At 44.0% G+C, this 20000-nt stretch overlaps 1 protein-coding gene across 1 annotated transcript in view; it reads left to right on the forward strand.

The window, feature by feature from the left end:
• Position 1: 1 nt before the first annotated feature.
• The window catches only part of LOC310771147 (rho guanine nucleotide exchange factor 37-like), a gene marked incomplete at both ends in the record, with an annotated part of 25246 nt that continues 5247 nt past the window's right edge, over positions 2–20000 (forward strand). Inside the window, 10 exons of the mRNA XM_083663812.1 lie at positions 2–144; positions 1834–2033; positions 2667–2797; positions 5234–5338; positions 7327–7440; positions 8700–8869; positions 9163–9310; positions 10049–10177; positions 13366–13561; positions 16818–16996. Of these exons, the coding sequence (XP_083519938.1) occupies positions 2–144; positions 1834–2033; positions 2667–2797; positions 5234–5338; positions 7327–7440; positions 8700–8869; positions 9163–9310; positions 10049–10177; positions 13366–13561; positions 16818–16996 (1515 nt within the window). The remainder of the gene's footprint in view (positions 145–1833; positions 2034–2666; positions 2798–5233; positions 5339–7326; positions 7441–8699; positions 8870–9162; positions 9311–10048; positions 10178–13365; positions 13562–16817; positions 16997–20000) is intronic.

Here is a 20000-nt window from a genome sequence, read left to right on the forward strand (position 1 = left end):
TTCGTTCCTCAGTCTGTCTTCAGACATCGAGGCGGCCTATAAGGAATTCTTGGCCAACTACAACAACATCACAGCCGTGGAGAACGACTTCAAACAGAAGGAGGCGCTCTGGACCGAGGTCGTCCGAGTCATCAAGACCTCAGCGTACGTTCAGATCATCTTCTACTGTTTCCCAGACTCATCGTGCACACAGTCGTGGTGCAGTAAGACCATTTGGATAAAAGTGACTACACCGAAGATGTGAATTAAATAAGGACTTTTCTTATTTCCCTTGAGTCCCTGCCCCATCCAGGGTCACAGGAAGTGTTCTAATATACTGTATATATATATATATATATATATTTATTTTATTTATTTTTATTTTTATTTATTAGTTTATTTCTCAGGGACAATGCACACCAATCAACAGTAAGACTGTAAGTGAGCCAGAGTTAGCCTGGACGGCTAGTTTCCATCTGCTGTCCCTGGCCAGATGTTGAAGAGGCAGCCTAAAATTCAAGTCAATTAAAATGCATGTGATATATATGTGATATATATATATATGTGATATATATGTGACCCTGTCACCCTGTGATATACATGTATATATATATATATGTGACCCCATACAGGGTCACAGGAAGTGTTCTAATATATATATATATATATGTATATATATATATACATATATATACATATATATATATATATATATATATACATATATATATATATATACGGTATATATATATATATATATATATATATATATATATATATATATATATACTGTATATTAGCATTGAGGCATCATTTAAACATGGCTAACCTGACGCTGCCAGATGGTTTGTTTTCACAGAACCATCTTGGAGCACACTCGGAAAAACCTTTGAAAGGGGCAGGCACTTTTTTTTAAAAGCTACTTGGTAGCTGATTGGATGAACCATCTGTCTATCACGTCTATCACAGGCTCGCTTCTCGCTGGCGTCACTACCAAAGCCCGCCCCTAGCTGCCTCACAGGATGCTGATTGGTGCAAACCGCTGGTGGATCGGATTCAAACCAATAGATCGGGGCGTGGCGAGATGGATTTGTCATGTGATCGTGATGTCATCATGATCTTGTGCAAATCCAGCAGCCTCGCGAGGTCAAAAGAATCAGCTGCAGCAAGTGGTCACTGCTTACAAATATCAATCACTGCACAGAAAACCTACGTTCCGGGACTTTGCACAACTGCAAAGAGATCCACTTTGCAGGTGTTTGTGGCACAGTGGGGGAAAGTACCACACAGTGTCCGCATATTGAGTCCCTAAGAGGTCATTTACTTGCTCGGAAAGCAGGTTTATCATGCAGTGAATCTTTTGCTTTTCGCATAAAAGAATGTGGTAGACAAAAAGTGATAGACATACTTTTGTAGGACACAGTAACAAGTATACAGCTCCACTGACAAAAGGTACCATGTTATATAATTGTATTTGTATAAAAGATTGTTTGCTGCGCACCTAAATAGTCTTGTTTGTGAGGGCAAAAAGAGAAAAAATGTCCCAACAATATAAAAAAATAAAACAAGGTGCAGGGTGGTTTTGTCGTTGGAGAGACTGCCAACTTACTAAAAGCTCAGAGGCCTGTTTCCTGTAACAGCCGATGTGTGACGTGTCCTGCCAAAGTGTCCTTTAGGAAGACATTGAACCCCAAGCTAATTCGTTTATTAGTGGGCGTTCAAAAGACACCCTCAATGCAACAACTGCATGACACAATACGCCACAGATGTACCACTCACCTACCTTTGGGTCATCACAGTGGCATCAGTGTTGTTGAACCTTGTCGTTCCTCTCTCCGATTCCTCTCTGTCCAGGCCCGAGGTGAACGCCACCTCTCTGAGTTTCTTCCTGGTGATGCCGGTGCAGCGGATCGCCCGCTACCCGCTCCTCCTGCAGACCATCAAGAAGCACACGGACCCCGCTCACCCCGCCTACAGCCTGCTGGAGCAGACCGCTCACACGGCCATCGCCTTAAACTGCCGCATCAACGAGTACAAACGCTTCCGGGAAGTCGGTGAGAGGGATTAGCAACATGACCGCCTGCTACGATCATATGATCTGATAGCAGTGAATGTGTAACGTTATTCAAAAATAATAAACCAATATGTAGCGTGTAGCTCAATGGGTAGGTAAAGCTACCAATGGGACTGTAAGGCCATTTGTGCTATTGGTGCTAACATCCCAGACCCACATCAAAATATGAGCTGCAGTGTCAAAACCCAGGGGGGCTGTTGCCTGTTAAAAGTTGCCCTCTGTTTAGGGATGCACGATCCACATTTTTTCACTTCCGATCCGATTCCGATACCTGAATTTGGATATCTGCCGATACCAATATTTTTCTTGAATATACAGTATAGGCAAAGATTTGGCCAATTAAAGATTTTTTTTTAAATATACCTTGCAAAAAGCAGACAAAATTAAGAAAATATACAAGGCAAAGAAGGATACTATTATACATCGGCAAATTATGGCCAGCGCCCCCGTGCTGGAATTGCAAAAAAAAGATCAGATTCGTGAATTAGTGCCAATATCGGCACCCGATACCGATATTGGATCGGATCGGCCCCATCCCTACTCTGTATGACTAACTGACCTCTGTATGACTAACTGACCTCTGTATGAACTGAACCTTGTCTTTTGATTGTAGCTGACAAATACAAGAAGACGGAGACGCTGACCATCAAAGACAAGTTCAACCGCTTCAACAGCCACAGCATCGCAAAGAAGACGGCAAGACTCAGCCAGCACATCAAACACGAGACTGGGATAGCAGCCAGGGTAGGCCAGCTAGGACTAACTGAAACTGAGTTTTATAGCAGCCAGGGTAGGCCAGCTAGGACTAACTGAAACTGAGTTTTATAGCAGCCAGGGTAGGCCAGCTAGGACTAACTGAAACTGAGTTTTATAGCAGCCAGGGTAGGCCAGCTAGGACTAACTGAAACTGAGTTTTATAGCAGCCAGGGTAGGCCAGCTAGGACTAACTGAAACTGAGTTTTGCCACTTTCCACTTTTCGGACTTAAATTAGAATAGTTTCCTCGATGGTTGGATTGGTTTCATGGCCCTAAAGACCCTTGAAATCCATTCAAAGCACATGGTTAAAAATAACGGGCATAAATTGCTAAATGGAGTTGTATTTCCTCATTGCTGAATGGTGGATACTTGGATTTCGTTGGTCAAAAAGCCAATTCATAAAATCCCACCGTGGAAAAAAAAGTCATTTTATCTCAAGTCCTGAAAGGTTTTTGGCCATCAGCAGCTGAATGTAGCTATGAACACGACATGACAAACACCTTAGTAAAAGCTTGTTCTCAATGTTATCTCTTTGTTATCGCCCAGCAAATAGAAGACATGACGGTGCCGACGTGATAGCTACTGTACACACATCGCTCATAATATAAACATATAGCTGTCTGTCTGTGGGGCCTCTGTGTCGTAAAGCTGTTTCCCTTCGACTTGACTAAAGTGGCTTTAACTGCAGCCTGGCATACAGATGAACCTGTGCATCACTTACTTTACTGCTTGTACTGTACACAGTGTACACAGTGTACACACAGCTGTTCTGACTGTTTGCGGGCGGTGCGAGAGGCTCTGATTGCATCTATGTAGTGGTCTGCAGCAGCTTGTTGATTGTCTTGCTCAGTGTGAAAGCAAGTTCAGGTAGAAACCTATCCTTCCCTTCCCAGTACCATGTGACTAAATGCACCACATTGTCCTTCAGAATTCAAACTTATATCTGCAATTGAAAATGTTCCAGTTCCAGCTCCTCGCTCTCTTCCTCCGTTAAAACTGCATGTTTTTGAATGGAGTTTGGTTACATGTTCGCTGCTCCGCTAGTCTCGGCTACCAGACGTTTGGTGAGCAGCGCCAACAGCGCCGGTCACACACTGACGCAACTCATGGCATTTTTAAAAGTATCGGTACTAAATTAACGTGGTATAGTACCGTTTTTAACGACATGGTACCGTGGTACCATTGTAGTACCGGTATACCGTGCATCCCTAGTAGGGAGACCTTGATTTGGGTTCAAGCCCATAGTTTGACCCTGACCTCTGACCTCTCTGTAGAGGAGGGGGAAGATAAGAGCTCCCCTGTGAGGATCAATGAAGTATGATATTGCATTGATGTTTCTGCATGTGAATGACCCTGAAGCTAACTCTCTGGGCCACTGAGCCAGAAAACAGTCTTCCTGTCCTCACCCTGCCTCCAGTCCTCACCCTGCCTCCAGTCCTCACCCTGCCTGAGTCCAGCCACACCTCACTAATTAATAATTAACCAGAGTGGTGTTAAACAGGCCTGTAGAGAGAGCAGAGGATAGAGGATAGTGTAGAGAGAGCAGAGGATATGACCTGTTCATGAACTGGCTGTCTTTCTCTGGGCTGCTATGTGGACTCCCCAAGGTGCCATCCACTGCTACGCTTAGTACACTTTCCATTTCAATATGGATTTTGAGATCTCCAAGAGTTCTTTTTAGAACACATCTGCAGACAACCACACTTGGCATGAAAATGTCACATGTATGTCTCCCATCATGGCTGTATTTGTTTTCAATATTTCCATCGTCATCGCGTTATTCCACTCTTTCTTCGTCTCTTTTTTAACAAAGCTTACGTGTTTCTATCTGCGTAACATTTTGAGGCTCTACAAATTTTTGATTTTGAGGCTCGAAAAAACCCCGAACCCATTTTTCTTGTGTGCATCCAGATCTGTCATTTCATGCTTTCCGTTGTGAGCGGACGATTAAAAAGCTGCATTGGAACAAACAAGTGTAACCTAAGAGGACAGAATGGAGCGGTGGCACCTACATGTACCCTGTGTGCATGTACTAGTGTAGTATTAATATTGAATGATGATCGTTGTAAGACTTTGTAGAAAGGCAGTGAAGCTCGGATGGGGAGCAGCTCCAGCACGTGGCTAGAATCCATGTAGACAAAATGCATCTGCCTGCAGCATGAAACCAGCGTTCTTCAATCGTCATGGGGGAATCTATGGTTTGGTACGTTTTGTACATAATGTTGATTTCATAGAACATCATCCCAGCGGTGCTTAAACAATTCCAAGCCAGCAACTAAATAAGGAATTCACTCATCCTGCGACACAAAAATATAAATGTGATGTTCTGTTCTGTATGTTCCCTCTGTGTTCCTGACACTTTGTTATGTTGCCCCGTCAGAAGCCTAACGTTCTCTATGTCCTCTCTCTGTGTTCTGTTCCAGCTGGTGGACGAGGAGTTTGACGCCCTGGAAGGTTTCTTTTACGTCTTGGAGAGCGGAATCCTGGAGCTGCTGGAGAACGTGGAGATGTACCTGCACCATCTACAGGTAGGCGGAGCAAATTGTGCACAGCCATCCCTCTTTTTCAGCATCATCGCTCTTCACACTCACTTTGGGTGAGGGTTAGGGTAATATTGCCAACATGAAATATCACAATAATTTGTACCCAATACCTTGATAATGATAATGTGACGATATTTTGTGGAAATTATGAAATGATTAGCATTAGTGGGATAACGTGCATATGATGGTAAAGCAGGTAGAGGCATTCATTGTTCATTTCTCTCTACAACGCGACTGTAGAACAGTCAAATCAGCTTCAGCCTAAGCTATATCACGAGATTACGATGACCACAATCCCAGAGGATCTCTAGTCTGATATCACAATATCGATATTATATCAATATATCGTCCACCTCTACTTTAAGCAGAAGGGAGTGTCTATCTGTTCTCCCAGTCAGATGTTAGCAGTCAGTCCATGCAAAGCCTCAGAAGTTACCAGTGGACATGCAGCTTTAGACTGTCAACGTTATCCATGAGCCAGTGGCTGTGTGTGGTTGAGTCAGACGTTCCTCCAGAGCCTGAGGTCAAACACAGACTTTTCTGCTGTGTACCTTTCCACTCTCAAGTTCTCCTCTGAGGAACCTCTGTTCCCCCTCCTCTTTCTATTCCTAACCAGAGGCTTCTGCTCTCAACAAGGAGTAGTGTTGTATCCTCCTCTTCTAAACATGTTCCTACTTCCTTATATAGGATGAATCAGCGTGACGTCACTTGACACCCAGAAATGCGGAACCCCGCGGCAGTTAATAGTATGAGTTGTGCCAAACAAACGTTAATATCTCAAAAACTATACATGACATCGCTTATATTTTGACATTCTGAGTGAGAACAGAAGTAGCTCAAGAGTTTGATGTATACAGTATGCATGTCGTGTTAAAGTTATGTGAACTGTCGCAGTTTTTAAAATGTAAACAGAGTTAGCCGACTAGAGTCAGACACGCAAGCCCCATGCCACTTGGGCTCCATAGGGTTCCATTGCCGTTGCCACCCAGTGACGCGGTTTGTTTACCAAAATGCTGCTTGGCTGATCCCTTGTATACTGTACAGTGCAGTGTATTTCCTCTACTTCTTTACAGTACAGTGTAAATATACAGTTAATACATACAGTGTATTACAGTGTATATACAGTGTATATACAGTACAGTGTTTCCGGGCCGGGGGTAGTGGGGGTGGGACGGTGGTTTAAGCGCGTGTCGTACGACGGCGCCCGCCCGGAGAATTTGCACGGATTTACTTTTCTATAACAGTTTGTGCTTTGTACCATTTATTACTCTATACAAGTGATGTTATATGATGTCATGTTTGTAGCATATGTAGCTTCATGCTGCTTTTCTTGGCCAGGTCCCCCAAACAATATATATCTTATTTTGAAGCAGCGGTGGGCAGGATGTAGCAGCGGTGGGCTGCTGCTACTAAATGCATATAGAGGAAACCCTGCAGTATAGCCATTTTCTCATTTCCCCATCTGTTCATATTTTCCTTCCTTCTTTTTCCTCCCCCTTCTCTCTACTGCTGTTTTCTTTTCTTCTTCTCCCACAACAAGTTGACTTTACTCTTTACCATTTAGGCATTTAGCTGATGCTATTTCAATAGTGACTTACAGTATTATATGCTCTTACATATTGTGTAACTTGTAAATCTTGTTTCCTTGCTTCCTTCCTTCCTTCCTTCCTCACTCTTAAGTCGCAGTATTCATTTTGATATGAAACAAAGAAAGGATTTGTGATGCTGTATCAGCTGTAACCACCATTTTTTGTTTGCTATTTTTTAGACAAAAGACGAAAATGATTAAGCTTTTGATAGAAATCTGAGTAATATAGAATTGTAGTGTATCATTGTTTAAGTACTAAAAACCAGTGAGTGTTGGTAAATTCCATAATCCCACAATCAGCCTGTTAATCAAAAGTAGTCTAGGAACATAAAACTTGTGCAGAGTGCAACAGTGTGACACTCAGCTCTTCTTCGTTGGTCTCCAGAGCTTCCTGGCTGCTAAGACAGAGGAGTTTGACTTGGACATGGACGGAGAGAAACCAGCCGTTTCCTACAAGGAGATCACCACCGCTCTCAGACAATGGATACTTCCTACATTTGTGAGTCAAGTGTTGTGTTCTTGGCCGGGCGATGCAGGAAATCCAGACTTAACAGACTACACCATGCACGCCCGACCAAGCCGGAGGTAGCACGGGGGCGCGAACCTGTGACCCTTGTGTTTGTAGGCAGGGAATCAGGCGCCCAGGCCAGAGAACACCATCAGCACCAGACAGAAATCGGAAACTAAAAGTGCGGGTCTGTCTACAATAGGCTAATTAACAAATAATTGATTACAAATTAAATAACGCTATCATTCAACAATGAAGAAATGCATTCTCATACATAATAATAATGATTATTTTTTTGTTTTGCAAATGATTTGGCGGGCCACTTGCAATACATTCGCGGCTCCACCAGTGGGCCCCGGCCCACAGGTTGGGAATGGCTGCACTACACAATCAGTTTTGTAATTTCCATCAAAAGCACATAGTGTAGTTTCTGTGGGCCGTGTGAGAATCTCATTCCAACGCTACGTGTTTACCTACGTGTTTACCTAATAGGCCGCGGGGGATGCTGACATTGACTTATGCTTGTCTACGTGTTTACTTAATAGGCCGCAGGCGATGCTGACATTGACTTATGCTTGTCTACGTGTTTACTTAATAGGCCGCAGGTGATGCTGACATTGCTTGTCTATGTGTTTTTCTGTGCTAGGAAGTCACATGTATTCTCTGAGGAGTCATATTACCCTGATCACACCAGTGTCTGGTTGATATGTCTCTCTGTCCTGTCTTTCCTGTCTCGTAGTCCTGTCCTAGTCACCTGAACATTCAGTTTAAGGACTGATTTAAAACATTTCTTGTTAACTGTCAAAGCAGTGGTTTGTCTCCCACTTTAACTTCAGAGTCGTCTATCAGCAGACAACATCTTCTTTTATTATTTATTTTACCTTTATTTTACCAGGCGAGACAATTAAGAACAAAATTCTTATTTACAATGTCGGCCTGCCTCATAAGAGGAAAGGGGAAAGGGGAGGAGGGCTAAAAGATAAAACATGTTAAAAACAAAGCACATAAAACTACAATTAAATCTTCTGACTGTTCCAATGGTCAGTTTAAAAACTAAAGATGACTAAGCATTTGAAATCAGGGCGCCTAAACTTTGGAACAATTTGCCTGGAGAAATGCATTCATCTAGATGTCCTGAACATCATTGAAAAGCCGGTTTATGGGGATTTAGACCTGACACACACAGTCACAGAAAACAACAGTTTGCCAATGTTGAACATGCAGACCACTCCTTCTTTCACTCCATCCAGGAGACGAGGATGCAGAAGTTGATCCACAAGCCGCTGTGTGCGCTCCGCGACCTCCTGGTGGGCCCGAGGAACCTGATCAGGAAGAGGCTGGACAAGCTGCTCGACTACGAAATGATAGAAGCTCGATCCACTCTGAGCTACGACGAGCAGGCCGTGGCCAACACATACAGGTACGTAGAGAGGGGAGGGGAGGCTGGGCTGGTGTCTGGAGGGACCGTCCCATAACTGGAGGCTCACAGGTTTGATCCCTGTAAATAGACGATGCATCCATCTCCGTCGAAATCTTGAGCAAGATACTGATATCTGATCTCCTCTCCTCTCCTTCTCTCCTTCTCTCCTCTCCTTCTCTCCTCTCCTCTCCTCTCCTCTCCTCTCCTCTCCTCTCCTCTCCTCTCCTCTCCTCCTCTCCTCTCCTTCTCTCTTCTCTTCTCCTCTCCTCTCCTCTCCTCTCCTCTCCTCTCAGGACGATCAACACGCTGCTCCTGAACGAGCTCCCTCAGTTTAACGGTTTGGCTCTGCAGATGATGTGGAGCACGTTGGGGACGTTCAGCTGTCTGCATAAAGACTTGGCTTCAGACATGGAGCAGCTGTTTCAGGGCTTCGCACAACAGGTAACAACACTATAAACACTATCATGTGTAGTGGGAATCGAACCCCCGAAACCCCGGCATTGTTAGTGCTGTGCTCTAAAGTCAAAACCACACCGGCAGGAGAAAGTCGGGTGGAGAAAGTGGAAAAGCAGCGCTTGCCCCTCCCTCATTACCACCACTGAGGTGCCCCTTAGCAAGGCACCTTTCACAGAGCAAAGTCACAAAGTGCTTCAGAAGAGTAACATGGGAGAGTCTTGCAGTCGTCTGACAACAGAAACCGAAAGACATGTCAGTGACAACATATTGTGTTGAAACACAAAATAAGGGATCATCACAGACAGAGTCGGACGAGGCAGAAAAGCGAACTAATCTATATCCTGTTCAGACGAAGTGGAAGTACGTCAGCCATGTTTGTGAAAAGGGTTTATAGAAAACAGCTGAGTCTATTTTAGGTGGATGACTGTTATTTTACATTACAACTAATCAATGATCCTCCAAAAACGAACTACGCACCACACACAATGAAGACTTTGTGCCTTAACGACTTTTAAAGGATACATTTAATTGTCATAAACCCTTCCCCTCAACTCTCTCTCTCTCTCTCTCTCTCTCTCTCTCTCTCACTCTCTCTCTCCCTCTCTCCCTCTCTCTCTCACTCTCTCTCTCTCTCTCCCTCCCCCTCTCTCTCTCTCTCTCTCTCCCTCCCTCCCTCTCTCTCTCTCTCTCTCCCTCTCTCTCTCCCTCTCCATCTCCTTCCAGCTCCCTCACAGCTCTCTGGAGTCCCGTGTGTTCTGGGAGTGGGCGGAGTCTGCGGTGTTGGAGGGGGCGAGGCGGCTGGAGACGGTGTGCCGAAACGTGGAGGACACGCTCAACGCCCCCATCGTCCAGGTGGGTACCACACTGCAGCTGGAGTACCTGAAACACTGTGCAGACTGCTGATTGGTCAGAGAGAATTGTCTTCTGTTGTGTGCACATAATGCTAACGGTAGCTACTCGGTTAGCTTTGCCTCTGGTGTGTAACCTTAGGAATAAAAATAAAATAAAATAAAAAGTTCCATGTAATGCAAGAGGTTAATTGTACATGTAGGGGCGCTATATAAGGGAGCCTCAGAGGCTCCTTGAATACAGTTTCACAGTGGCAATTTCACGTGGCGTCGCTATGACGACCAGTTGCGATTAGAAGCGATACTATGCTGTGTGTGTGGTTGAAAAGCGTCCTAAGTGCTTTCAAACTAATGTAAGGCAACATCAGTGCTTTTCTGAAAATATAATTGGCCTTTGGCGGGAGGTTGTTTATTTTGAAATATTTGGTAACAGTGTGAGAGATGATGGACAAAACATATTCTCAATAGTAAAGTGTCTACTTTGCATTCCATATTTCCCCAAACTTTTCTGATGTTGAAAAAGTGTTGGTGTTGTGGTCTGGTGTCTATTGACATGTGATTATGGAGCTGATGGATATAGCATGGTTCTGCACGTGTGTGTGTGGCTCATTAGGCTGAAGCAACTCTCTCTCTCTGACGCCGTGCGCTGCTGCTGCTGCCTGTATTTCCTGCTTAGCTTCATGTCAGACGTCAGAAACTAGGTCAAATTCCTTCAAGCTACCAGACATACCATCACTGATAACTGCATGAACTGGATGCACAGGTCTCAGCATTTCTTTCATTCATTCATTTATTTAATGTGACTCATTGACCATGATCACATGGTATGGAGCACAAACAAAACATACAAAAACAATATACAATGGCACACGGCATGGCTAGTGCATATGGCATTTAACAGAGGCAGGACATTCTTCAAAAAAGCACCTAATTTACACATGTCTGTCTGATTGTAGTAGTAAAATCAGTTTAAACATAGATGGATGAGTTAAATAATATCTGGGTAAATATAACTCTCTGAAATTCAAAATTTTCGCATTCTTGCATTCAAACAAAATATGATACTCGTCTCGCACACAACTTGCATTCAAACAAAATATGATACTCGTCTCGCACACAGTTGTCACTACAGAGGTTACAGATCCTCATACTTCTATGCAGTCCTTTATATCTACCAACAACCTTGGGGATTCTGGTGTTATTAACCCTGAAGTTACAGATTGCATGTCTATGCCTCTGGTTTACATACAGCAGATAATTTTCCAGTTTGAGTTCTTTTTTTAATTCTACCTACAAGTCACATGATGTCATGCTTCTGAGCTCACTTTGCCATTTCTGCATGAACTGATCCTTAAGACTTTGCTCAACAGTTAGCTTCAACCAGTCAATGTTGTTGCACTGCTGTGTAAGCCAGAGGTAAGACAAGCCACAGTCATCCAAAATCTGTTTGACCCGCACGACCCACGGCGAGGCATAGACGCCATCGATCATCTGCTTCCTGTAAATATGACCTATTAGGTACATAAAGATAAAGATCCATTCCTATGTTCCAAGACGGCGATTGATAGTCAGAAACGTATTAGAGGTCTGTTTCTATACTGGTATTCTGTGATCAAATCATATTTATATTTTTTATTACTTAACTATTTTTGTCTTTCTTCTTTAATGTCATTTTTAACATGCAAATTGTCAATATTTTTAGTGTTTTTATTGGAGCACATTGAATTTGCCTTGTGTATGAAATGTGCTATATAAATAAAAGCGTGCATTGCCTTCTCAATGTAGACCTCAGCTAAAAAACAATAGCGAAACATAATCGCTCCTCATCCTCCCTTCTCATCTTGGAGTGTTCTTCATCTTTGTAAGATAAATGCCCCATTCTCTACTTTTGGCTCATAGACGTTCACTTTCGCTTTTTTTTTTTTAGCAGCTTGCCTTCCTCCGAGCGGGTAATGTGTCATGGTGGCTAGCTCAGCTCATGCTAACTGCCCAGTTTCTTCTGTTTATTCCAAACAAACCTCTGTTGTTGCTGCTGCCGGAAACGTTAAAACGCATCACTTCCCGTGCGCCAGAGGAAAGAGGTACTCACTCGTTTAGAATTGTATATTCAAAAGCTTTTATAATCTGGATAGGTTGAATCATTGCTGTATGGTCTCAGTTATTTGCGTGAAAAAGGTTTGGATTATTATTTTCACAAAGTCATAACAACCAGGGCAGGATATTCTTTTACTTTTTTTCTCCAGTATGTCCCAAAATTCACCAGTCACCATTGCTATTGTACCAGCTGGATTTGCTTAAAGGAACACTCCGCCGATTCTCAACCAGCTTTGTATCATTACAACATCAGTAGTTTATCATACAGTCATTCATTTAGTTTGACAGTTATTGAGAGTTGATTTGAATTAGGTTGTGGACCAGTGATGTCATTTGTGCATGAATGACATCACTGGTCCACAACTTAACTCAAATATACTGATGTTGTAATGATGCAAAGCTGGTTGAAAGTCGGCAGAGTGTTCGTTAAGAATCTTCTGTTTGTTCTAGTTCTATCCATCAAACACTTTATTCTACTCTGTTCTGAAGTTCCTCCCTGCCTGTGTGTGTCTGTCTGTGTGTCTGTCTGTCTGTGTGTGTGTGTGCTCTGTGTGTGTGTGTGTGTGTGTGTGTGTGTGTGTGTGTGTGTGTGTGTGTGTGTGTCTGTCTGTCTGTCTGTCTGTCTGTCTGTCTGTCTCTGTGTGTGTGTCTGTGTGTCTGTCTGTCTCTGTGTGTGTGTGTGTGTGTGTGTGTGTGTCTGTCTGTCTGTCTGTCTGTCTGACTGTCTGTCTGTGTGTGTGTGTGTGTGTGTGTGTGTGTGTGTGTGTGTCTGTCTGTCTGTCTGTCTGTCTGACTGTCTGTCTGACTGTCTGTCTCTGTGTGTGTGTGTGTGTGTGTGTGTGTGTGTGTGTCTGTCTGTCTGTCTGTCTGTCTGTCTGTGTCTGTCTGTCTCTCTGTGTGTGTGTGTGTGTGTGTGTGTGTGTGTGTGTGTGTGTGTGTGTGTCTGTCTGTCTGTCTGTCTGTCTCTCTGTGTGTGTGTGTGTGTGTGTGTGTGTGTGTGTGTGTCTGTCTCTCTGTGTGTGTGTGTGTGTGTGTGTGTGTGTGTGTGTGTGTGTGTGTGTGTGTGTGTGTGTGTGTGTCTGTCTGTCTGTGCTCCAGCCTCTGAGTCCATCATCTCAGCGGCGTCTGAAGCAGCTGACCCAGGCTCACGGCTCAGGGAAGATCTACCAGGTGTCGTGTGCGGTGGTGGGCAGCAGGGACCTGGACCTCAGCCTGGCCCGGGGAGAGCTGGTGGCCGTCATCAGCGAGGCCGACAGCCGCGGAGACAAGAGACGCTGGCTGGTCGACGCAGGGGGTGAGAAGAACCAACCGCCATCACCTGTCAATCAAACAGCGTGGGCGGAGCTTGGCTTGTCGGTTGAGGCAGTTTGAGTTTCTCTTCTCTCCGTCTGTTCAGTCATGGTGGCTATCACTGCTCATGATCACTACTTACCACTGTTCTTCTTCTTCTGTTTATTCCAAATAAACCACTGTCGCTACAGACGGAAATGTAAAACGCTTCACTTACTGTGCAGCAGAGAATCTTTCCCAGGAAAGATGTAGGCTACCCGATAGCAAATGTCAATGTTTTGTGCACTGGATATAGGTTGTTTCTTCTTTATTCCAAACTAACTGGAAACGGAAACCTCTCTCTTCTTCTGTGTATGTGGCTAAAGGAGAGACATGTTGACCTCCAAGACAAAGCACAGCATAAACGGGAGGAGACCAATAAGTGAAAATAACAGAACAATAGGCACTGGCACATTCATAAATGTGTTCTGTATGTTAACGGCCTAACAGTCTAGCCTGGTTAAAACCACCCTGATCACATGACCTTGCATTCTGTTTCACTCCACGGATCAGTCTGGACCTCCAGCCATCCCCAGTGATTTCCTGAAATTACAATGTAACTGGGCCAATCACAGACAGCGTCATGTAACTGGGCCAATCACAGACAGCGTCATAGTGTAACTGGGCCAATCACAGACAGCGTCATAGTGTAACTGGGCCAATCACAGACATAGTTGATGATGCAAGCAGCCAGTCAGGGAAAAACAATAATGGTGTTTCCCGAAGCATGTTAACATTAGTAAACACAGCCATGAGTGCACCTTTCTAAAAGCTCAGTGGATGTATTTTTTTATTTTTTATTTTTCAAAAATGTTATCAATAGGACCTTTAATTAAATTAACTACCGTAAATTCCGGACTATAAGCCGCGGCTTTTTTCCCGTTTTTTGGCCTTTTTTGGCCCCTGCGGCTTATATAACGGTGCGGCTTATCTATGGATTTTTTCCAAAAAAAAAAAAAAAATCTCTCTTTTTTAGCACTCTTTCTAACTATAAATCCACTTCTGTTTTAATTTCCTCTCTTGCCCTCTTTTAACAACATAACATAACATAACATAACACAACACAGGTACGCAGAAAGAAAAAGACGAAGAAATCACCGCCATGAATGAGGAAATGACTCACCTGCTGGAGGCTGGAGATACACGGCTTGGGCTAAACTTTTACTCCGTGAAACACTATCGATTAAGTCCGACATCGCTCAGAGGTTTGAGCAGCTTGAAAACAAGTTTGAAAACGTGCAGAAGTCCATCCACTCACTCACTAAAGAAAATAATGCAACCGTGAAGAGTTTCTAATGCGGAAAAGCGCATCAGCGCACTGGAGGACAAAAACAACACAGTGAGTCCGAAAGTGGATAAAATGCAAAAACATCGAAACGCTGCACACGCAGGTTGATGACTTAATCAGCAGCAGTAAAAGAAATAACATTCGCCTGATCAATGTAAAAGAGGGAGCTGAGATTGGTGACATGGACGCTTTCGTGGCAAAATCCTGTGTTACATCCTGGACCTGAAGGAAGGCGAGAAACCACCAGAGGTGGACAGGGCACACCGGGCGCCTCGGCCACGTCCAGACCCCGGCCTGCCACCGAGGGCCATCTTCATCTGCCTACTCCGCTGGCCCGACCGTCAACTCATCCTCCAGGCTGCGGGGAAGAAGCCCCTCACCTGGGAGGGTACGCGCTTTTTCGTCCGGCAGGACCTCTCCGCGTTGGTGCAACAGAAACGCGCAACATACAACAGCATCATCGAAAAGGTTAAAGTCAATGGATATCGCTTTGGCGTACTGTACCCAGCGAGACTCGTCATAACCATTGATGGACAGCGGCGGAACAAGAGCTCAAAGTGAAACTGCCGAATATCTTTTGAGTTGGACTGGTCAATAGTACTGTGAGTAACTAAAATAAAAAAATAAAAAACGGAATTCTCTCTTCTTTAGCACTCTTTCTAACTATAAATCCACTTCTGTTTTAATTTCCTCTCTTGCCCTCTTTTCACCACACCGCGGACACTGTGTGCACTGTAAAAAAAACAAAAAATACCATTAAAACACCCGCGGCTTATAGTCCGGTGCGGCTTATATAAGAAAAAAATAGTCACCTTTGAAGGTGCGGCTTATAGACCGGTGCGCCTTATAGTCCGGAATTTACGGTACATTCCTCTGGTTACTCTCACATACGATCAACAGATTTAATAGGGGTTTATGCTAACGTTGGGAGAAAGAACCCAGAGGTCAGTGGTTAACGATGTGATTTATAGCAGAGACAGGAGGGAGAGAGGAGCTGGTAACAGCCACAGAGAGACTAGAGACAGAGCAGAGGCAGGAGGGAGAGAGGAGCTGGTAACAGCCACAGAGAGACTAGAGACAGAGCAGAGACAGGAGGGAGAGAGGAGCTGGTAACAGCCACAGAGAGACTAGAGACAGAGCAGAGGCAGGAGGGAGAGAGGAGCTGGTAGCAGCCACAGAGAGACTAGAGGCAGGAGGGAGAGAGGAGCTGGTAACAGCCACAGAGAGACTAGAGACAGAGCAGAGGCAGGAGGGAGAGAGGAGCTGGTAACAGCCACAGAGAGACTAGAGACAGAGCAGAGGCAGGAGGGAGAGAGGAGCTGGTAACAGCCACAGAGAGACTAGAGACAGAGCAGAGGCAGGAGGGAGAGAGGAGCTGGTAACAGCCACAGAGAGACTAGAGGCAGAGCAGAGGAGATAAACGGCTTGGCGGTGATTAGCAGGAGAGAGGACACTACTGATCCCTCAGAAGGAAACCCTCTGGTGCCAGTGCAGCTTTTCTCAAGTGCAGCTCATGGGAGCCACCTGCTGGTTAATTACCATCATTACACAAACAACCAAGTGCAGGCACATTTTGGTTGGTAAATTGGACTCAACCAGCCACTTTGGCAGCCTCCAAATCCAGAACCTTGGTGTATTCTACTCTCAGAATGTAGTTACTGGGAAAGTGGTTAAAGTGATTGCTGAATGTCAGCTATTAAAAATATAGATTCCTGACCTAGGATCCCCCATTTATGGATTGATTTATTTGTTTATTTGTTTGTTTGTTTATTTATTTGTTTATTTATTTGTGTTTCTGGCTAAATGATGCAAAAGAAAATCATACAAATGTATCATATTTTAAACTCTTGTTGTCGAGCGTGTAAAATGTATATTGCTACATCTTATAACCTCAACACTCACCCTACTTACACTCTCTGTATGTGGCACCCAGGCAGAAGAGGCTACGCGCCGTCCTCCAAGCTGATTCGCTATCACCAGCCAACGGAGGACCCGCCCCCTTCGCCTTCACCCCACCTGACCCTGCCAGGGGGCGGGGCCGGCGTCAGACGACACTCCTACACTTCCCCAGGGAACCAGCCAATCACAGCCATGAGACTTCCCTGCTTCCAGGTGACTGTAATACCTTTTTTTTTTTAAACATCAAAAGTACGGGTTAAACACGAGTAAGTAGCGGGGGGGTGAAGGCCATCGCATCATTCACACCGCCTCCCAAAACCCGTTCAGCTGCACCCCTGGAACGGGCGTTTCAATGGATAAACTCCAGGCGACCTGGAACCAGTAGACTGACCTGACGTTGTCTTCAATACATCGGCCGGACAAACAGTTCATCAATGTAATCACTGTATATAAATTTAAACTAACATTACCTTTCTGAATCGTACACGACTTTGTAATTTTTGGGCTGTCTCAAAACAGCGAGAGTTAAGCGAGACTAGCCACGGAAATACCGCAATTTTCCTTTCAGAATAAAAGGCTTTCAAATTGTTACTTTTGGAGGAAAATAATGTATTTCAACGAATTAAACAGAAACCCTGTATCAAAATACTCGTTGTGATGTTAAGGTTACGACGATGGAGTGAAATTGCGGCTGTAAAGCATAAATCAAAATTAATATTAAGGTTAATGTTACAATACAGATTTTACTTTGAAAGCCCTAAAGCAGAAGACCTACAGTAGGCTACTTTTACATTCTGGCTGACTTGACGCCTGACGCTCGTGCACTGGAAATTCATCTCCTCCTTAGGAGAGATGCTTTTTTTCTGTTGGCATATTCCATCATTTGGGTTCCGTTGGACAAATGTAAAGACAACTTAAAGTAATTAACCGTTAAGAAAGTTGGATTTCAGCCTTTTGGAAGCACTGATGTCACTGATGTGCTCTTTATGTCGCCAGGGTTGCAGGGTCAATCTATCGCCTCAACTGAACGGCTTGGTAACTTTTAGACCAAATAAAAAATAGGTCGTTTGTGGATATTAGATGAGTTTGAGTTTGAGTTTATTGATTCTCGCTCACAGTATTCACTGAATAAAAGCAGAATTTACACACAGAACTGTTAACACATTGACTGCCAGCCCTTTTTTCAATGCTGTAGGTAGGTTCTGCCAGTTTTTTTTTTGAGGATTCTGGCTCATTTTACAAGAGCCGAGGATTCTTTTCTCCTAAGATTTTGTGAACACACAATATCTCAAAACAACTAATAGAATGTGTGCTTTCTCTGTCTAAAAGAGTTAGTTTGTAGAGTTAGTAGTTATGTAAGCATTAGCAGTTGAATACAGCATGGTTTCAGCGTCAGAAAAATTATTCAGAGATAAACGGCTTTTTGTGAAATTCGATAGAACAGTCACTTTAACCATTCATTTTTGGCATCAGTAAGACCTAAACAATAGTTTTGAACAGTAATTTCCTCCATAACAGCAGGAAACTCCCCTCTGCTTCCAACTCCTCCCTCTGTGGGCGTTCCTCTTGGCTGCAGCCAGCGGCCGTGTCACAAGCTTGTCACCAGTCTCACTGCTTTGCAGCTGCTGTGCGGCTGTGCCTGTCTGAGCGGCCGCTCTTTGAGGAAGTCTGGTTGGACTCGCTCGCTTCTTGGAGTTTTGGTTGAGAGCTTTGATCAAGCTTTTGCGATTCTGGTCATATTTATGCTGCGTGTTTCAAAGTGTGTTCCATCTGTGATCTATTATGCAAATTTGCAATCCCGCACTGCCAGCAATCAGCGCGAAAACGAAAGCGTTTTCGCCAATCCATTTTCATGAGAATGGTTTCGTCACACTGCTTTTTGCTTGCCTTCCTCCTTCCTTGTCGCCACTTAGTGGGTCGGTGGAATGGGTTGTACACGTTGTACACGTCCAATACTTATATAAGAGATGTAAAAAGGTTAGATGCACATCCCACCGTCAAAAAAAAAAAATCGATTTTTTTTTGACGTGTTAACACGTCGTTGGCAGTCAACAGCTGGATTCTGAAAACGTGTTAACACGTCGTTGGCAGTGAACGTGTTAAGATCTAGCTAAAAAACAACAACAAGGAAATAGATTAAAAAAAATATAGATTTCATATCACAGATCTAGCAAAAAACAAGAAAATAGATTATAAAAATAGAGAACATATCACAGGTCACATTTCAGGACATAAAAACATAAAATGCTATTCAGAGACAACTATGTCCAAACTCCATGTACGTTTCTTCACTTCTTGAGTTATTTGTTTCTCTCCAAATAGCTCATAGGAAAGCGATGTAGATATTCACCATTTTCGTTGCTGTTTATTTGTTTATTTTTCTTGCTAAGTTGCACTAAATTGCATGAAGGCAAAACTAGAGTAAAATAATTGAATACAACACACGGCTAAACACGCTTCAATCACAATCAAATGATCCAATCATCTAGGTCGTTTTAGTTTTAGGACATTATCAAGAATAACGCATGATATTTAAATTGCAATTAAAATGTTTACACCACAGGCTTCCCCTGTAGAATAGATGACCTGATTCATTTCTGCCACGTTTGCATATTAACACGTTCAGTGCCAGCGACGCCATATGGCGTCATTAGAAATTTACCGTACAGTGCCAGCGACGCCAAATGGCGTCATAACTCCAAATTGTTTTTTTGACGGGGGGGTGTCGATCTAAGCTTCTTACGTCGCCTCTAACAATATTGTAGCTATTGGAGGTCGATAACCTATTTTACAAACCCATTAGGTGGCGACAGCACTCTCCTGATCAGAGAAAAAGGAGCCAAACACACAGAAATAGTCACTGGGCAAAATGAGGAAATCGCATCGCATCCGTCCGTATGCATCGACGTGCCTCCATAAACGAGCACAACGCCAGCTGTGCCCCCAGCAGCAGCATCCGCTGTCACAACTGAGCACTTCCATGTACGCTGCAACAGCACATTCACATAATCAGCATTATTATTCCGAACTGGAAGCATGCCAGCCCGTGACAAACACACGCGGAACCAAAAAGCTGAATGTCGCGCACCATTCACTGTGTGTGCGCAGCAAACTCAGCAGAGACTGAGAGCCACCAGACACATAAGACACACCCAGGAGGCGTGTGCAGTTGAGGGGGGGGGGGGAGCACGGGGAGCAGCAGAGCAGCATACACTTC

The sequence above is a fragment of the Poromitra crassiceps genome, assembly GCF_964638095.1.
Source record: "Poromitra crassiceps genome assembly, contig: HAP1_SCAFFOLD_379, whole genome shotgun sequence".
NCBI classification, from domain to species: Eukaryota; Metazoa; Chordata; class Actinopteri; order Beryciformes; family Melamphaidae; genus Poromitra; species Poromitra crassiceps.